Here is a 21,063-nt window from a genome sequence, read left to right on the forward strand (position 1 = left end):
AGGGGATAATTTAGGTGAGATGACTCTGAAGAGTTCCTCACTTTCCCTCACAGTTTCCTTGTGGGGTAAAATGTCAGCCACCCAGAGATATAGCTGGATGAACAACATTCCTTTCATTGGGGAGACTTCTCTTTCCTTTCTCCTTTCCCCCCATCCCCCACAGGTATTTTCGAAACCTCCAGATACACTCCTGGCACTTGAATCCTTGTCAGAGTCTGCCTCTGTATGAATCCAAACCAAGACAAGCCTAAGATAGGATTTAAACCCAGGCTTTTGGACTCCAGAGTCCATGCTCTTAGCAATTCCTCTGCTGACACTAGGAGACAAGCTAGGCAGAGAGCAGGAGCTAGTGCACAGAGGCTTGAGAAAGGCTGGTGGCTGGGGAGTTTGAAGAAATAGTTCAGGGTACCTAGGACAGAATGGCTTGAGGAGTGAGAGGGGGGAGATGAGGTCTGAAATATTGTCTGAGATAATTCATGAAGTACTTGTAGATCTAGTTAAGGCATTTGAGTTTTATCACAAAGGCAGTGGGAAATCATTGCACAGTTCTATTCAGGTGTGATATGATCAGATGTCCCTTTTCCAACTTTCTTTTGGTATAAAGTAAAGCATGAATTGGGGTAAGGGGCAGTGGAGAGACTGGAGATAGGAAGACTGGTTTGGAGGCTACAGCTATTAGGGGAGTGACAGTGTGGAGAGAAAAGAAGGAGTTGGCCTGACAGTTGCTTGGGGCACGGGTCGATGCAGCGCGGTGAGGATGTGGTTGGGTGCGTGCAAGGAGGGCAAGAGATGTAGGACGATGGCAGGGAGGACCGTTTGTGTGGCTTTAGAAAGAGGGCGATTTCAACTGGAGCTGAAATTGAGTTGCAAGTGGCTGAAGGCTACCCAGGTGGAGATACCCAGAAGCAGATAAAGACAGAGCTCTGAGACTTAGGGAAGAGCTCACAACTAGATCTATAAATCTGGGAATATTGATTGATATTTGAAGATCTTAAAGCCCTGAGCATGGATGGAATTCCTTGGGAAAAATGGAAAAAAAGCTATGGAAAGTATAGGAAATATTTTCATGTACGTTATCTCATTTGATCTTCATAATAAACCCCTGAAGAGGGGAGGAAAGATATTTTCACCATCATCTTGTAAGGGGGAAACTTAGGGCACAGAGAGAGGTTAGGCGGCTTCTCCCTTAGCTGGAAAGGGGCAGAGCTGAGCCAAGAGGACGTCTACGAGAGTTGAGTCCAGTGCTCCTACAGTCACACCACACTGTCCCTTTCAAAGTACATTTGCATGCCTGTATTGAGTGACGTAAGTCCTTTCCAGAAAAGTTGTTTTAGAGAAAGCGTACATTTCCCCACATTATAGTCTCTACTATATTGTAGAAGCCTGTCAAATGTCTAATTATGATGTATAATGTTCTTTTCTATAATTTTTACTCATTTGCTGATAATTGGACAGACACTTAACATAGTGATTGGACACAGGCATAGATGCACCAAATTCCATTTTCAAGGTCGTGCTGGTTTTGCAGGTGAATTCTTGGAGGCTCAGCTAATGCCTGCCATTTTTCTCTATCCATTTATTCCTGTGTCGCCTGTCACCAGGGCTGTCTCCCTTTTCACTATTTTTGATCATGTGCTAAACACCCAACCTAACTCTATAGAATGAGGTTTCAGGCAGTAATCATTCACATTTATTCGGTGGACATCCTAAATGCTTACAGCCAATCTTCCTCTCCTTATGCTCTGGGGAAAGCACTCCCCAAACAGGAGCATAAGTTATGTCACAAAGGGTCCCTGGAGCAGAGCCACCTCTGAATACGGAGAACACGAGTGTTTCTGGCCTAGATGTTAAAAACCTACTTCCCTCCCTTATTTATCAGAGAGATGACACTGAGATTGGAAAATGTTGCAGAAGAGGTTTCATGTGTGGCAAATTATGACATATTTTATTACAAGATTTGTGGCATGTTTATCTCTTTGGGAAAAAAAGCTGGCAATGTCGCACACGTGTGAGCCAAGCCCTTGTAAGGTCCCTGGGGGGCAGTCACAGCCAGAGATGGGCTGAACAGACTGAGGAGCAGCCCTCGCACACAGGGAGCAGAAGGGGCTTGTCATATTCTGCGGGGCTGGCAATTTGCTTTCCCACCTCTTTAAGCATATGGCAAGTGGTGGTGGGGGAAAAACGACCCCGGATTATGGCAGAACACCCTCTGTGTTGTGTTTTCTCAGCTTTCTCCTGTTTTAAATAATTTCCAGTCAATTATACTAATGTCTGGGTGTGTTAATGATTTTGTTTTAGGCAGAAAAACACTAGCATACTGATCATTTCCTTTGATCACCAGAATTTGCTTACTTTATTTTAATTGTGATAAAAATCAGATTATGACTTATTTGTGCAAAGGGACTGTTTCTGGAACTTCTGTCCCTTCCTTTCTCCTGCCCTTCTCCCCTTAAATGGCTAGAACAGAACCAATACATGATAGTGACTCGCTTAGGGAGCAGATGTGCCCTGCCTGCTGAAAAATGAGTAAGCTGTTTCCTCCAAAGGCATGTGTGTGTGTGTTTGTATTTGTGTGTGTGTGTCTCTGTGTGTAGACTTTTTAAGTCTATGGTGGGCGCTTTTCCCACCATATCATACCTCCTATCTAAATTATTTTTGAGAGGGCAGGAAATATTCCACCGATAGCCACCCTTTCCTTTTTGTGAAGATAAAATTATTTCCAGTGTGATGATGTTTAGCTGTGTATTAGGTCATTTGCTTCTTACTTTTTCCAGTTAGTGGAAAACTGGAGACAGAAAGTAGAAGATGAGCGACATTTTCCTTTTCTGAGCTGGTAGCTCATGTTTCTGCCCTTAGTCCCAAGTTAAGATAAGTCATCCTGGCTGGTGCGGCTCAGTGGGTCGGAGCATTGCTTGGTGCCCCAAAAGGTTGTGGGTTTGATTGCTGGTCAGGGCACATACCTAGGTTGTGGGTTTGATTCCCAGTCCAGGCGTTTGGGAGACAGCTGCTCCATATTTCTCTCACATCAATGTTTCTCTCTCTTCCCCTCTATCTAAATGAAAAGATATCCTCAGGTGAGGAATGAAAAAAAAAGTCCCCGTAATCCCTTGCAGAAAAATGTCAACATACTTGGATAAGGTGTGTGGTTAACCAGAGCCCAGTTTCTTGGCTCTTTCCTAGGAAGAAGCAGGACCTGGGGCCCAGTCTCTGTCGCTCTCTGTGCAGCCCTGGTGTTAAGGACCCTGGTTCGAGGGAACGCATCCTCCTCCGCCTCTGCCCTGTGTCTCCCTGCACCTCTCCTTTCCTTTATGCGTGGCTCTCTGTTGCCCTTAACTCAGGTGCTTGTTTGTTCTTATGTCCCTATTTTAAAAAAGGTTTCTGGGGTTTATGCACTGGCCAGATGAGATTCAATACAGGGGCCGATCTCCTCTCTCCCCACTTGGAGTGGACAGGGATCCTCTTCGGAGCTTTTTCTTTCAGAGAAACCAGGGGTCACGCGATGTACCTCAGGTCAGCCTCTTGGCTCCCATCCACACTCCTCCGTTGACGGGGATGGTTAAGCCTTCCAGAACTGACCTCAGTTAGAGATTTATTTGGCAGTGCTAAGGCTGGGGCCAGCCCTAGGGAAAATTATAGGAGAGACGAAGCTCATCTTAAGAATCTTTTATTACTCACATTGCATCCATCTTTCTACCTTTGCCTCCAAACTCTCAGTGTCCATCCTAAAAATAAAAATAGTCTGTCGTTTATTATTAATCATCACAGAATAATTGCCATCATTTCATGAGCATTTATCATGTGCTAAACATTTTTATATATCATCTCATTTAATCTTATGAATTAGGTATTACTATACCCATTTGCAGATGAAGAAACTGATACATGAGGAAGTTAAGAATACTTTCCCAAGTCTCACAGCTATTGAGTGGCAGAACCAGGATTCAAACTCATGTCTGAATGATTCTAAAGCCTGTGTGCTAATCACTTATGTAGACTACCCTCCCCTTCTTGGGCATTATTCCATGTTTAAGACTCCAACTGTCTCCCATCAGAACTTACCTTTTATGTTCTTTTGTAGCCCTGCTCCTGGTTTCTGGGGTGATGTATGGTTCTGGGGTACATTAGTGTGCTGAGGAATTAATAGCTGAGAAAAGCATTGTCCAGGGCCACCTGCAATTTCATTGTCAGGCGATAAGAATCTGTACTAAAAGGAACAGATCCCTGATGGTGGCTTTTTAGGCATTTTTATTGTTTGGGAAGATCTTTGGGTCATAAAACAGAGATTTCTGCTTAATTTACTTACTTTTTATTAATAATTAATTCAAGTAAATTTATTGAATAACTCCTATGGGCCAGAAATTGTATCAGACCAGGTGATGCAGATATAAGAACAAAATAAAATAAAGATAAAATAAATCCATGTCTTCAAGAATCTTGTAAGAGTACCAGAGAAATAAACCACGACTGTAATGTGGGACGATGAATGTTTTTATAGAGGGGTGCATGGGGTGTTACTGAAGCTAGAAGATAGGCATCCAACCTGGGCCTGGGGGGCTCAGGAATGACCCCCTAATGCAGATAAAATTCAAGTTCAAGCTCAGTCTTAAAGACTGAGTATGAGTTAGCCAGGTGGATGGGAAGAGGGTCAGAGAAGGGAGCCTCAGGTTGAGGAAGCGGTGAGCACAAAGGCCCAGGGGTGTGAAAGAATTTGAAACACTGAGGATGGCCACTGCTCAGATGGCTGCGACATGAGAGGTGTAGAGATGACAGCGCAAAAGAGACCTGAAGGTTCAGTTCACTGTGTCACCCAAGTCATTTGCAGATGCACAAGGTTACTAGTCCTTGGAGGGTAAGCCTTAATAAAGGAAGAACATTAGGCTGGTCTGCAGTCTGTTGTTGAGTGAACGCCTCCTCATTCAACAGGCCTTGATGCCTGAAATTTCTGGGGCTGGGCTGGGTTTGGCTCACTCTTTTCCATGAAATAGAAGTGAAATTGGGAGGAATGAAGATGGCTTGTGGTTTTCCCAGTGGCTGCTGTTCTGGGATCACAGACTACACTGATATCAGAGGTAAAGTAAACTGCTGGTTTCCCTGGTCTTCCCGAGGGCCCTTCGTTCCAGTTCTCCATGGGGATTTTTGAATTGAGCCTAGTGGTAAATGCTGGCAGTTTATGCAGCTCCTCAGCTGTTAAATACTTCCTTCCTAAAAGTAAAGACAGTTGCTGATTTCACTCTTGGATGATTTGGACATGAGGCTTCTCAAGGACACCAAGTGGAACCTTCTAAAAAGTCTTGGATGTTTGCCAGACTAACCTGAGGGTTGTCAGTATTTGAAGGGCTATTTATTCAGCCAGATAGTGTGACATTTTCAAAGAAACAGAGAGTTGGAAAGCCTCTCTGTTGCATTAGCACAAAACCAGTTTTGTAAGTGGCCTCCACTGGCTGAGCTGGACCTGGCTCCTGGGAGTTCCGCCGACAGATGCCAGAGCTGTATTTACAGCAAGCTCTTTTCTAGGAAAGCTGAAATTTCCCAGCTGATTATGACTTTCTAGAGAGGGACCTAAGTGTAGCATTGGCACCAAATTCTGTTTCTATCACCACCGTTGGGAAGGGAGGGATATGTTTTTCACACAGTATGAGTCCCCAGTCTGAACTCGGTGCTTTCTCTCAGTATTGCTAGATGTTAGCTACAGCAGCTGAATGTTTTGGTTAGAGACAGACACTGTTAATTGCTCCAAAATGATACTTCTGTCACGTTGAAGGATGGCACAGGGACGGCCTGTTGTGTTGTTCACCATGGGAAGGAGCTGAGTGTCGGGGTTGGCAGCTCCTTCACAAACTGCAGGATTTTCAATGCAGCAAATAGAAGGGCAGAGCTTTGATGACTCTCCAGCTGGTGGAGGCTGGTGAGTTTGGACAGTAGGCGAGGTTGCAGATAGATGGTGAGGGATGCTTCCTGTTGGTATCTCTGTGACAAGGTCTCTCACTTCATGGTTCAAAAAGGAACTGTTTTCTTAAATGTTATGATGTGTATAAAACCTAAGCGGAAGGGCGAACCCACCCCTTTATCTCTTCACATGCCCCTTAAATGAATTTACTCCAAAATAAATGGTCAGTGGGGCAATTGAATCTGTACTAGTTCAAATAGGTACTTACCAACCCCAAAGAAAAAGGCTCTTAAGAAAAACAGGGAAATTCTTTAGTATCTGATAAATAGCCATAGTTGCTTAAGTTAGATTTTCTATTTCCCAGTCTCCTTTCCCCATGTATTATCACTCCTCTCCTTTCTTTTAAGCTAGTTTCTGTTTCTCATTAACTCTTTTCTCTCATTGTGATATCAGATGTCGCTAAGGGAACCTATTGTCTCTTGCTGAAACCAAGTATTCTTGCATCTCTCATTGAGTGAAAATCAGAAACATTTTTTTCTTTTAAATCTCATGAGTTAACTGGGGGAGTCATAGAAAAACTGCAAAGTAAATTCTGAGCACCGGTTCTTTGTGCTCCTTTACCCTCTCTGTAACGCTAGTGTTTCTTCCCATACATGGGGCAATTTCATTCTTCAACCCAAGTCTGTTGGCAGGAGAATTTGGTGTGAGTTTGTCCAAGTTGCCTGGAGTGGACATTTGTTGTTTTGCTTGCCCAGCACCCCTTCCTCTAGTCTTTAATACACACTCATTTTCGTTTAGGGATTTATTTGATTGCCACCGTTACAGGGGTGGGCCCTGCAGTGGACAAGAGGACTGGCATTTTTGAGGACTGATGTGAATGCTGGGCTTTTCTCCTCTTGTGGTTATAAGAAGAAGGGATTTTGTGAATATGTAGTTGCTGGCGATCATTTTTGCTGCTGTGTAAAGATGAAGAATGAGCCTATATGCACAACCCAAGGACACGGACGATGGTGGGGAGAGGGACTGGGGAGGGGGATGGGATGGGGTGGAATGGGTCATTGGGGAGAAAAAGGGACATCTGTAATATTTCAAAGAAAAATAAAATTTAAAAATAAAAAGATGAAGAATGAGAAAACAGTGTGAAGAGAAAAAGAGAGAGACAGAGACAGATAGATGTTGAATTTTATGAAGAGATGTTGTACTTACAGAAGTTTCTGGTACTACTAATAGTGCTAATGGGTGGTGGGATTGTGTATAGGACCTTGAAACCTTCTCAGTGGCCTGATATCATACAACTTGCAAGGGCTTGGGGATTAATTTTGTTTTAGAAGAACTTGGCTAAAGAACAGTTCTGGAAGCCCTAATGAAATGATCATATTGATCTGAGAGAACAAATTCTCTCCCTACATAAATGAAGCATTTACACATAAAAGCCACTACTGGAATTCACAGGTTGACATTTCCTTCCAATTCCTTGGCATTGCACGGGAGAATGGTACTCTAGCCAAGATGAACCCAAGGCACACCCTGGCAACATTCTGTTAGGGAGACATCTGTGCTTCTAAGTAATCTGGCTACTTAGCAGGCAACTTAGTCTGGTTGTCATGAAGTTGAATAAGAACAGAATGTAGAATTTCCAACAGTCTTACCTTTCAGAGGCCAAATCACACTTGAGAGGTCTTGCAGGATTAAACACACTTGGGCATCAGAGGGTTTAGCTAGCTCATCAATTTAATTTATCCATGAATGTTCAGGTTTTAATGGTATATTATTTTTTTTAAATTGGTGCCATTTATGCTCCCTTTATAAATTTTCATTTTGGTCATAATTCTGGCTTAATGGTTTTTATCTATGTTCTATAGTATTAACAAAGAGAAGTTGCTCTTTCCCCACCCCTATTCAATTAAAAAAAATAACGCTAATAGAATAAGCTAGTGACAGAAGTATTGATCTGATTTTGTGTGGATTTAGTGGGTAGATATTATAAGGAGGAAGATTGCAAATTGAAATCAGGAAAACTTTCTAGCATTTTCTTATTAACTAGCTGGTCACCTATCCCGTAGCTGGGAGGATTCAAGTAGTAACTGTCCCTATCACTAGATGATCCTTTTTAAGGATGTTATAGAAGGATTTTATGCATTGGTGTGAGTTTTGGGCAAAACAACATTTTAGAGCTGTTCTAGCTCCAAGAGACTATATACTGTTAGTAGTTATACTACTACTACTAATGTTACTATTAATAGTAATAAGTACCATTTGGTAAGCATATATTATATGCTATATATAGTGTTAGGCATGTTACCTATACATCCAGTTAAGCCTCATAACCCTCTATAGATAGTATCCCCACCAATGTGGATGGAGACCTAACTGTTCTCTTTTTTTTTCATGTGTACCATCTCAAATTTTCTTATAAGTTACAAACTCAGTGTTGTATACTTTGTATTATTCCTTATAGTTGATGCAAATATGGAAAGCTGGGACAGATTAACTTGAAAGTTACCTACTCAGTCCTTCTGTACACATCATCTCGGCAAATTTTTAGGAGAATCCTGAAACTTTGTTCCTTGAGTCAAAATTTTCATGTGGTACATACATTGGAAAGGTTACTGCAGAACTACTAGATTGTTCTTACTGAATTGCTTAACAAGGGGAGGGGGGAAAAGTAGAAGTTGAGACGAGAAGGAACAATGTTTAATCACTTCCACTTTTCACCAAGACAATGAGAATGACCTTACTTTCTTGAATGTTGTTCATGGCAATGCTTGGGTCGGGGAGGGGAGGAAATTTAATTATATCTGTGAATAACAAATCATTCCTTTAAAATTATTGTTTTATTTCATTTGACTCAATTGCTCATATTGTGTTTCTGTCCTACAGATCTCTCTGTTAATGTCCATGGAATGATTACAGTGTCAAGATGTTTCACCCACTGGAATATGGTAAGATGTTTATGGCTTGATATATTGAAACCACTATTTGTTATATAAGTGCCATGCATAATCACTTTTTGGTCACTTACAGCAATAAGAGAAGAGTGACATTCTGGAATCCTAAATGTCATGTGGTCTATATAAGAGATATTTTGTGATTGCCTACACCCATCATTATGATCAGTCAGTGTTTCTCCAGTGGCTTTCTACAGAATCATGTATTTTGTTATAGTTATTTGCAAGCAGTCATTGGTGTATTTACCATTTTATGGGCTTTAATATAATTGCAACACAGGGAATCTGAAATCAATTAAGTTTTAGATAAGATGTGCCAATTGGATAATGAAAGTGATTTGGAAGTGATACCATTTTAATTAGCTAGTTGTTAATAACAGGGAAGGAGCAAAGGGAAGGTGAAATGTTATAGACATGCCATTTAGACAGCTTCACCAGGAAGCTACAACTTTATACTCCCCAGGGGTCCAAAAAAGGAAAGATAGACACAGGCCCAGTAAAGTTGGGGTGACCTAGGAAAGATACTTGCCTGTCAATCACAGCTGGGGACAGAGATGGTTGGCCGTAATGGGCGTGGCCACTGCAAATATACAGAAATTTGGATAGTTAATTCCCTGAACAAAGAAGCTCTCTCTCTTGAGCTCTTGGTCCCACTTGGTACACATGACTCATGGCTCACACTTGGCTTCCTGGCATTCTCCTGTGTGGCCACGGCCATATGGACTCTTCCCCCCCCAGTGGACTAATGGGCTGCAACTAGCCTCATACTGCACTGGACTTGTCTCCAACATGGAAAGAAAACTCTGGATACTGGCTTTGCTTCTAGCTTTACTGAAACCCCAACTACACTTCTCCTATGACTGAACTAAGGGAAATAGGACTTTAAAAACAGGAATTTAATTCCATGCAAATAAAAATCACTTGTTCCCCTGTGCGAGTCTCAGAAAGTCCTCTTTCTCAAGGTATTGTAAGATGTCCACCCCCAGCAGCACCCAGTGGGAAGAGGACCCCTCACTTAGCCCAATATCAGAAGCATGGATGTTCTGTGGGCAAAATCATCCTTGGTGACTATGTGGAGACTCAGAGCTCTGCTTCTGGCAGGTGTAAATAAAGCACTGGGCCCTAAATAAGAGGTATGTGACTTATAGGGATTATCAATAGGTAGGCTGATTTTTAATCCATGGACTAACGTGTAGAATCTATCTGAGACTCAGGCCTGTGCTATGGAGGTTGAAGAATGGAATTCATCTTCCTTCCATGTACTCAGGATGAAATGGTAATGTTAAAAGGGGTCTTAGTGGTTGGCTGGCCTGACATCCTAATTTGACAGTCAAAGAAGTCAATACACTAACTTAGAAGTCACCTAGTCACCACGTCTTGAATGAAATCTTTTGACTTTCAGTCCAGTGCTTTTTCATCTCCACCCATGTAATCCCTTCCAAACCTCAGTAACCTTCAGTGTTATCTCAAAGACCCTAGAGCCATGGAAATGGTTACCACAATGGGAAAGCTAAAGGCTGCATACTTTCTCATCTCCCACCATCTTAGTATCTGTGTAACCTTGGGGAAGTTACTTAACATCTCTGAGCCTCAACATTCTCATGTGTGGGATGGGATAATAGTGCCCCTCCAATAAGGTTGTTATGAAGATTAAATTAGTTAACACTTGCAAAGCATTTAAGACATTATTAGTCCCAGTGCTTCCTCCTTTAATAATGAGCACTTAATTGTGTGCACATTTAAACTCCTTGAAGGGGAGGTTGCTTTATTGGAATTTCAGAAGGCACTAGTTAACTTCTTTTTGGTGTCCTTATTTTGAGATATCTACATTCTTATCACATTTGGGAATTTTTAATTTAAAATACAGAGGAAAATGAAAAGAACTCAACTAAAAATTCACTTGCATATTTTCCACACTTTGGTCACTTGAGGGGAGGCCCAAGGAACATTTAAGATTACAAATTTTGGCTCCATAGTTACAAAGATTTCTCTTTTGTCTTCAGAATTATGTTTTTAGGGTGAAGTAGGATTTGAGTTTTCCATCATATTTTCCAAATATTCGTAACATTGGGTGTCACAAAAGGAACTTTTTTTATAATCTCTTTAAATATCTTTGAACAGAGTGAATCATAGGTTTTTAGACTTCCATGTCTTGTCAGCTTAGAATGCAAGAGGTATTCAAATCTTGCTGATGCCATGGTTTTTTTCCCCTCTAAATTTTAATTACACATTTGAAGTCCTGATTATACCTTAGGGATTTATTTGCTTATGAAAAGTCAAACTATGAATTACAATATTGCAGAATACTTTCACTTCATCAGATTAGTTTCACCATTCATTTCACAGATACGATTTGTAAAATTTTGCAATACCTAGAAAACTACATTACAAAAAGGTATTTAAATATAGATGAGAAAGATAGATGTTTGTTTTCTCCTTTTGATATTGATGTTAAATAAAAGATGGAATGTTTTTGTTTAAAACCAATCCCTCCCCCCCTCCCCCCCCCAACCACAATAAGTGAATGGCAATGTGAACAAAGGCTTTCTTCAGTTCAACAAAGGTTATTCAGTTCAAGTGTGTGTTAGGAAAAAAGGTCTATTCTGTGTATAAAATCTAGCAACAAAAAAGGCAATTGTAAATAGAAAAATAAAACATGTAGAGGAGACAAATATTCTGTGCACACAGCTTTAAAATCCCAATAGGGAACACATGTTAGAAAGAGAGAGACTACACACTCATTAATTAAACATAAATTCCCAAAGAGCAATATTCCAGCATGTTCATTTGCCACAATAGATCTACCCATTGAAATAAGTCCACTAGTCTTGACCAGCAAGTAGGATCTTAATTTTACCGTCTAACAGTTCAGTTGAAATTGAATAAAGATTTTCACACAAATATCTTAGTAACAGACTTTCCTGGATTGCAGTAGAGCATCTACTCCACAGTCGGTTCCCAGGTGATGAAACTCCTTGTAAGCGTCATCCCCTCACACAGTAGCAGGGTCTTACATGGAAAAGGACTCTGTTCATTTTTTTATTTAAATCCCAGGAAAAGATTATAGAATTGGTTAATGAAAACAGCTTTCTTTTTGTTGTTTTGGAAATCAGTTAAAAAATCTAAAGTTATGAATAGAAAGTAATAAAAGGAAAATTGCTGGCTGGGTTTCCCCCCTTCTTTACAGTGATATGGTAGAAACACAAGACAAATGAATTAACAACTTTCAGTTAGGAAATCTGGTCCCTTCACTTGCTATGGGGTTCACTTTAGAGTAAGAAAAGAAAAACAAATTTTTGGCTGCAGCTTTAGTAAACAATGAATGATGAAAAATATTGCAGAAATGTGTTCAACACAGACCTTATCACATTGATATTGTCTACATTCCTCCACAAACCCTGGCAAATGAATAACTGAGCCCTATTTTGGCGGAATGAGAAAAGGAAGCACTAGTTCCAGCATTGAAAGAAGATTATGAAAACAACCAACCAACACAAGACAGTATTTCTTCTCCTGAATAATAAAGACATCATGTTTGCATATAGAACAGCTTTTGCATTATTGCTCTATGTATAAGAATATATTAAGGAACTCATAATAGACTGCACATTACAAACTTAAGGTTCTTTGGTGAGGAATGAAAGAAAACAGTATTTGAGCTTTAAAGAAAATGATCTCATCCACTTTGCTTTTATCTATTGATCCGTTGGATCCTGTCACAGAGCAGGGAGAGGTACTGTGTGAGCTTCACCATGGCGACGATCACCACGCCCCCAGCCATCATACACGTGGGCCAGAAGAGTGAATGGAACAGCACGTTGGAACTGTAGAGTTTGGTTAGGATGACGCTCTTCTGGTTTCCTTCTGGGTCAGAATAGCAGGAAAAGTGTTGGTACTTCCTGAAGTTTTCCATGACGACATTCACCAGGGACATGGATTCTTCAAAATTTTTTCCACACTTAGGTATATAGGAGCACTGTGGAAAATGAGAAACATTGTCACCAGAAGATACTGTGTGCATGTCTGGTGGTGGTGGTGGTGGTGGGGGGGGGGGGATGGGGTATTGAGGTCAACTTCATGATCTGTGAAATAACCATGATGGCTATTCTTTTCATGTTCCAACTAGTGCCTCCAGAAACCCTAAGAACTCACACATTGATTAAAACAATGTTTTCACTATCCATCTGACCAAGATGCACTTTGATAGCTCACCCATATAAGCCTAAATATTGATTACAATGGGATGACATCAGTGGATTCTTTTCGCCATAGCTTGGCATAGTGGGCTTTAATTATTCCCTATTGAACACACTTTCCCATGGAATCAGAATGTCAGCCTTTCTGCCTCGTGTCTGTCCACAGCTGTCCATGCAACACCAAAGGCTACCAGTTCTCTCAGGAAGAGTAGTTTCTCCTGTCTTTTTGGCTTGGCTTAATTTACTCAGCCAGGTCACCTTGGTCACCTGGCTACTGTAGTGAAGGGAACGGTTATACTCCTGGTGAGTTGCTGACAAAGAATATTAGAAAGTGTAGGAATATTGAATAAAGAGCTAAGATGAATGTTTCATGCCCAGTTAGCATAAGAAAATAAATTTTCTGTAAAACTAGAAAAAATTAAAAAGGTTCCAAATCAGTTTACTCTTCAACCAGCACCCACCTGAGAACTTACAGTATGTTTCCTTTGATCTTCCACTTCTCTTTTTCTTACTATATTTCTTGTAGTATGTCTCCTTTCTTCCTTTCTGTATACTTACATCCTTTGATTTCTTTCATTGTATCTCTTTTCCTTCCCTGCCCTCTTTATATTTTCCCCTCTCTTCCCTCTTCCTGTCCTTTTTCCTCCTCGCTCTCTTTCTCTGAATACAGATAGAATTAATAAACTTTGTAGTTTAAAAAAATTATTATATATTGGATATATTTTGAACATCTCTGAGGAGATGAAATCTCTAGAACCCTCTTTCCTTGGTCAGTAAATGGGCGGTGGCAAAATTCATAAAAGTGAATGTAACTTATTAAAAAGTTAGGGAAAAGGTGATTTAACTCACTCTTCTGGGAGATGTATGGATTCTTGGTTAACTCCTTCCCCTCTCATGGTAAACTGAGGTGTATCTCAATAGGAAAAAAAAAATCCCTGTCTCTTGTTATATATATTATCAAATAATTAATTTAACTGGTGTATCTGAATTAAATTGGTTTGTGAGACAATCACTGCTAATCTATAGTGTTTACTGTGATTTAGAAAACTATGCCCTCTCTTCCAAACTGTTATTTTTCTATTGAATAACGGTCATGATACTGATTTTATGAAAAAACAACAAACAACCTCACACATTTTACTGCTATTACCAATTATTAGTTGTTATTATAAATAATCACATCTATGACTTTTGCAATGTGGCTGACACTCCTAGTGTTGTGCAGTGCACAATTCACATGACTACGCAGACACACAGATGAGGTGGGTGCTGGAGAGCATTAAAGTACACTGGTAGGAGCTTGGGGATAGGATCCTGGGACTGTATATCAATTTAGACTTGTGGATTTCACAGGAAGAACCCATAAAATAAATGGGGTGAGTTCTGCTGATGAAGTATGTTTGGCTCACTCTTTCCCCTGACTTTATTAGTGGCTACAATGGCACCTTGCTTTGTTTGCTGTGCTGTAATCATTGGATTATTCGACCAAACACAGCAGGAAAATTCTTCGATTAGTTAAGAATGGAGGGTAAACTTGTTGGCTTTGATCATAAACCACGCTTAAAGTAGTGTTTTCATAACAAGAGCTGGTTGACACCTTCAAATCTAACCAGCTAAGAATGAATGTGAGTACTGCAGAGAGCTGGCACTAGCACGACATTAAAGACCTGAAAGTATCTCCAAGGAAGCAGTTTCCCAGTGAGTTATAACTTAGTACGAACATTTGCCTGTGACTGCCAAGAAGCAAATTTCCTATCTGGTTGGATGCGCACTGGATCAGGGGGATTTAAGGCAGTAAGCGGATACATTTTTTCCCCCCTTCTTCAATGCCAGATCATGCCTTTAAAAATTTTAAAAATATGTTTGGAAGCAAAGTATTAAAAAGAAAAACCAAGCGATTTGTGGTTGAATTCAAACAGAGCTGATTTAGATTACGAATGCATTGGGCTTCTGTATATTTTTGTGCCAAGACAGTTCATATTAGTAGATTTGGTGGCTAAGAGTAATAAACTATTGAAATCATCTCAATAAAAATGGCACTGGGAAGTTTTTCTTTTTTTATGCTATTGTGAATTGATGTGGCTTTTAAGTAGTTTTCAAGAAACGTTTGTCAGCCAATGACAATAACTCTGACACTAGGTAGAATTCTTCCAAATAGAATGAGATATAAATTACTTTTGAGATCATCTCACAAGGTCATAATACAGAAGCTGCTTATTCTAGTTTCAAACCATCAGGGTCTCAAATGTGCACATTTGGACTGGCCAGATGAGGCATATTCCATACATGACTGGACTTGGGTCCTGAGGGCTAGTGGCACATACAAGTGCAACCCCACATTGCTGGTGGAGACCCCTTTGCCTGTGGGGTTTTAGCTTTTTCTAACCTTGCCTCCTGTTACCTTTTCACACACAGAAACCAGCTCCCACTAAGTTTGTTATTGATCCTTGAAAACTCTACCCTATGTTAATCAGCCCTTTACTTTTCTTACTGACAGGCTCTCTGTTGTGATGATGAACATACAATGTAGCCTAATGAACCCCTCCCTGACTTGCGTTCTGGAGATCTGGGTACTGCGTTTTTACCAGCAAGTTACTTGGCTCCTTAGAATCAACTTCTTTGTATACAGGGCTTAATAGAGCCTTCCTGGCAAGGTTTGTGTGAAGGTTAAAATGATGACTATTAAAAGCGTCAATAAATTTTCCTTAATGCATTTTCTTGTTGGAATATCACAGCTGTCCGCATGATCTCCTCAAGTCTTTAACCAAGTGCACATATTAAACTATGAACACTCTAAGGAGGGCAAGACTCCTAGTTACATGGTTTTTACAGAAATAGTCCTGTTGGGTGGCTCTGGTCTCATATTCTTTGCTTTTGTGTCTGAGGAGTTTGACATTATGCTGAGTCATATATTTGAATTCTAGGTTTCTGTTTCTGTGGCTCAAACTAGAGCCATGTGTATGTTTCTGAGGCTGGTATGAATTTGTGGTGAAGACTTAGTGATCTTATGATTTCATCATATATTTGAAGGACAATTTGATGTAATTGGTTTAGACTTCATAGAATGCATTTAAACAAATGGAAACTTTACAAAGTGATCTACACTTGGCTGGAAAAATGTAGACAGAAAAAAAAATCTTGGCATTTTTAGATCATTTTAGATTTTTAGTGGGAGGTATGGGATAGGAAAGATTTAACTTTTAGACTCTGCATGATATATAACACTAAGCAACATGTGAATAATAATTTTATATACACAAGACACGTAAATACAAATGAAAATATGTTCATACTTTTCCCCTGGCTATAGGGCATTTTTTCTGGCCTTCACATGTGAATATGTGAAGCTAGCAAATCTCTGGGGCAGCCGTTCGGCAGAAGATTTAGACCACATTTCTCTTCTTCATCCTGAATTTTGTTAATAAACATTTCTGCTTTCTCAAATCCCTTAAATGCTCTTTAGTATTGAAAACCAGAGCTGGCCCCAGGACACGACCTTTCCTCTCCCAGCTGAGGCCACCTGGCTCCTGTCGCCTTCTCCTGACATGGCAACAAAGGTCCAGCAATTACATCTTCTCCCAGTTCTTTGGAAAGTCAATGAATATTTTTTTTTCTCTGGCTCACTTCTAGAATCTTTTATACCAGTAGTTATTTTTATTCTCATGATAGAAGTTTTGAGCAACTACCTCTCGGGCTTTGCTTACACATGCTTTTTGGGCCTGTGTGAAGCCTAAAGTGACAGGCCTTCACCTGAAAGGAAAAGATGTGGGGAGGCATGGGGCAGGGCAGAGGGGCGTTTGGCTGAATGACCTCACTGGTCAGCTTCCTTTTTCTAATGACGGTAGGAAGGAGCTATCAATTCTCAGGCTCACCTGAGGGGAAGGGCTTGTTCTTTCATAAAAGGGGAGTGTCTTATTTTAGAGAGGGGTTAGACGTTTAATAAAATCCAATCACTACTGTCCCCAATGTGCTAGGTGTAGGCATCGAAAACAAACATGCCCTGGCCCGTGGCTCAGGTGGTTGGAGTGTCATCCTCCATACCGAAAAGGTTGCGGGTTCGATTCACAGTCAGGGCAAATACCTAGGTTGTGGGCTGGATCCTTGGTCGCAGCGTGTACAGGGGGCAACTGCTCTCTCACGTCATGTTTCTCTCTCTCTGTCTCTTCCTCTCTCTCTAAATCAATAAAAACATATCCTCAGGGGAGGATTAAAAAACCCCATCAACAATATAAGATAGATCATTTAGAGAGAAACAGGAACGGGATATAAAACAAAGGGGGGGGGGGTGATGAAATGGCACCAGGGATGAAGCTAAAAAGGCTTCCAGTAAAGATTATTCCCATTCCCAAAGGGGGGCCACAGATTCGCTCTCAGAACTCTATAGTAGCCAGGACATTCTAGTCCACAATGTCTAGGAGATAAAAACAAAAAAAAAAAACACTGCTAATGTGAAATATAAATATTCTTGGTTCCTGCCCTGGCGGGGGTGGCTCAGTTGGTTGGAACATTGTCTGGTGCACCAGAAGGTCATGGGTTCAATTCCCAGTCAGGGCACTTATCCAGGTTGTGGGTTTGATCCCTGGTCAGGGTGTGTACAGGAGGCAACCGATCGATGGAGCCCTCTCACATCAATGTTTCTCTCTCTCTCTCTCCTTCCCTCTCTAAAATCAATTAAAAAAAAAAAAAAATTTTGGTTCCAAAGTCAGATGGAACTTTTTCTAGTGTCTTCAAACAATGAATATTGTGCACGTTTATTAAATGTGTACAATGTGTCAGGCTTTGTGTTCTGTGCCAGAGAAGGAAACATTATCCCTGTATTCAAAGAACGTGGAGGTCACCAGCTGGCAGCCTTGGTTTACTCTGGCCTCCAAGTATATTTTGTTCTTTTGAGTTCTCTGAATATTAATGACGGATAGAGGAGCTGAGAGGGTAAATTGAGAATCTATGTTTTCCCTTTGAGACTTCCTGCTCTGTAAGGAAGAGAATCCCACAAAATTTAGTTTACACTTGTTTAGTTTGCACTTCTAGTGTCTGCTTGATTTTGGCAAGTGGGACTGTGTGAAATGTTTGGTAGATGAAAGGAGAATAGTATTCACATTCTGCTATGTACTGCAGTTTCTTTCAGTATCGAGGCAAGTTCCTCCTGAGAGAGGTTTTTCTTTTTTGTGTTTTCCAGAGCTTTCACATTCATTATGGCATTTCTGCTTCATTTGAAGTAGAGAAGACACTTAAAAGACCTAGGAAATCCGCTAATGAAATAGAAGCTGTCTGGAGCCTTGGGATTAGTCAATACCCAGAGTATTAACCCACAGAGCCCCAGGCCCATGATGCCTCCAGTTACGCCCAGAGCAAGTCCTCTTCCTTGGAATGGGGAAGGAGTAGGTTCTTTCTCCATGCTTCTGTTCTTGAGGCTCAGTACAAGCTTCTTTCAGACACATTCCTCCTTTCATTTATGCATAACGGTGCCCTTAGCTGTCCCAGAATCCAGTTTTGGTGAGCAGTGACTAAACTTCAATAACCAAAGCATTTCTGAATCTTTGGCCCTTTGCAGCTTCAGCAAATGTCTAATAAATATCGCTCAAATTAAGGTGCTAATTATGAGGATGTCATATGTCAGATTTCCAGGAAAGTTTTTCTTCCCCCTTTTCAGGTTGCAGTTATATTTGTTTAATATCCACCCTACGTAAACTACATGTATATGTATATGGTACATATACACCCTGACCTTCCCTATGGATCACAAATAATTCTATTCTTTGCTTGTGGCCTTTTACTTGATCCTAAGTACCTATTGAAATATGCTGGAATGGCCTGGATTCTCAGCTGTTCACTAAAATAAACCATCAGAAAGATAAATATTTCTTGGAATTTAGATTTTTCAGAGCTCTTATCTTTCCTCCCTTAAGAGAATGCTCTAATGTTTTCTCTTTAAGAAATAGTATGATGAGGAAAAGAGACTTAGATTTTAAATTCAGTTAGTGAGTGTGTGACTTTGGGAAATTATTTTATTTTATGAGCTCAGCTTCATTATTGTGAAGTGGAGATAATAGTGGTACCTAATACTTGAGATTTCTGCTGTAATAAGTGAGTTTCATGTAAAATATTTAGTACTATACTGTGCCTGGCACATTTTAAGCTCTTGATAAAATCTAGCTGTTATTACTTTAAAAGTAGGGATTTAGTCAAGATTAAATGAGATAATTTTTATAAAGTTCTTAGCATAGTGCTGGGCATATAGTTCATAGTAGACAATAAATGTTGGGTCCCTGTTATTTCCCATTTAGATTCTCAACTCCACTTAATTTTCTTCCCTTCTCCCCTCACCCTATCAATGCTGTGCAGAGGAACTCGATGAGTGTAAGCTTTGCTTAGGGTTCTGGGATCTCACAGCACCCAAGCTCAAAGCTAAGTAAATTCTAGAGCAGTGTTTGCAACTGTCTAGAGACATTTTTCGTTGGAGGGAGGGGGATCTTAGCAATCTAATGGATAGAGGCGGGGGTGCTGCTAAACATCCTACAGCATGCAGGACAGGTCCCCACCCACCATCACGGGAAACAAAGGTTTACTCCACCTCGAATGTTAATAGAGTAGAAATGGAGAAACCCTGTTCTAGATATGCATATTCTGAGCATCGAACTCAGAAGGCTTCAGATTGGGTGACAAAGTGAGGGGTGATACTGAGTTTGGAGTTGTAAATAACTGGCTGACTTATAGAACTTATTCCACCAAAAACAGCTATCTTCTCCATGGCAGTTATATATAAAACACTATATATATATGGTATTATACCACATACCAAAAAAATGGTTATATTTTCTTGTTTTGCACCAAAATTCATTTTAAATTTACTCTCAAACCAGATGAGTATGTTTTAAGAATCCCTGGTGGGCAGAGAGGTTTTCAACGCCCAAAGCATTGAGGAATTCAATAACCATAGTGAACTAATACTTAGCCACTGTTTGTGATTCCGGTGGCACCTTGTGACCAGGGGAGCAGGGGCCCTTGAGCCCACTTGCAGCTCCCAGAGACCGTTAGGTGGCAATTGCTCCGCAAGAAGAGCCAGATTATCAGCTTAAGCAGCTTTAGCTGCAGCGTTGACAAGAGGCTGGGCACTGCGTGTACAGGCTAAAGAAAGGGGTATGTGGAGAGTGTAGAAATTAAAAAAGAAATCCTTTTGGACATTTTCTACAAAGATACAGACAGTTTGCTTGACTGATATCCTTTGCCTCCTGTTGTCTCAAATCAAACATTGTCAGTTGTGCCTTATGTATCTGAATAAAAATACAGTTTTTTAGTAACTATGGGGAAGGTTACTATTTTTGATGAGCTTGGGGGAGGGTAACAGGAAGGAGAGATCCACATACAGAATATTCTAATCCCCCTGTCAGGAGTCTCTTGAATATTTCTCATGTTGGACTAAGATCATGGTCTAATGGTCTTCTGACATGGGGATAACTATATTTTCAGTGCATATACTTTTCATTAAGGGCAGAGGACAGCTCTCCAGAGAGTGAGGAACTACCAGGCTGGGAAGGCCAGCCAGTATTTGGTGCCACCTTTCACCCCCGGGGAGCATCTGCTGACTCCAGAAAGAGGCTGAGAGCCTAGAAAGCTGAATGGTATTTTTGACAGCCTTGCAGAGCTAAGGCCTATCAAGTGGGGCCCCTGATGACTCCCCACCCGCCTTCACTTTGTGTTGGGACTCCGAAGGGCTGCATCACAGGAGTGATGGTAAACCTGAAGTAAACAGGTCCTCACAGGGACATCAGCTCAGACTCAAATGTCTCAGTATATGAAGTCAGAATGAGGTGACCATGAATGGCTAATATACCCAGGGGCCTGGCAGAAGCAAATGGAAGTATTAGAAAACATGACATCATCCTAGGCTTAAAATTATTTTTATAATTAATTTCGCAAATATGATATCTGAAACCTCATAAAAATTAACGAGACATTACTCAACACGAAAAAAACAACAACCAAACAAGAGAAAAAACAGAATAGGCATATAGGGGCTTCAGATATTGAAGTC

General features: G+C 40.6%; 1 protein-coding gene across 4 annotated transcripts in view; it reads right to left on the reverse strand.

The window, feature by feature from the left end:
• Window positions 1–11,078: 11,078 nt before the first annotated feature.
• KCNMB2 (potassium calcium-activated channel subfamily M regulatory beta subunit 2) overlaps window positions 11,079–21,063 on the reverse strand; it is a 206,455-nt gene continuing 196,470 nt past the window's right edge. For all 4 annotated transcript variants that reach the window (XM_087818306.1, XM_087818305.1, XM_087818304.1 and 1 more), the window contains one exon: window positions 11,079–12,811. In XM_087818306.1, coding sequence (XP_087674432.1) covers window positions 12,527–12,811 — 285 coding nt within the window. In that variant the 3' untranslated portion in view covers window positions 11,079–12,526. The remainder of the gene's footprint in view (window positions 12,812–21,063) is intronic.

The sequence above is a fragment of the Miniopterus natalensis genome, chromosome 6 (genome assembly GCF_054644295.1).
Source record: "Miniopterus natalensis isolate mMinNat1 chromosome 6, mMinNat1.hap1, whole genome shotgun sequence".
Classification (NCBI taxonomy): domain Eukaryota; kingdom Metazoa; phylum Chordata; class Mammalia; order Chiroptera; family Miniopteridae; genus Miniopterus; species Miniopterus natalensis.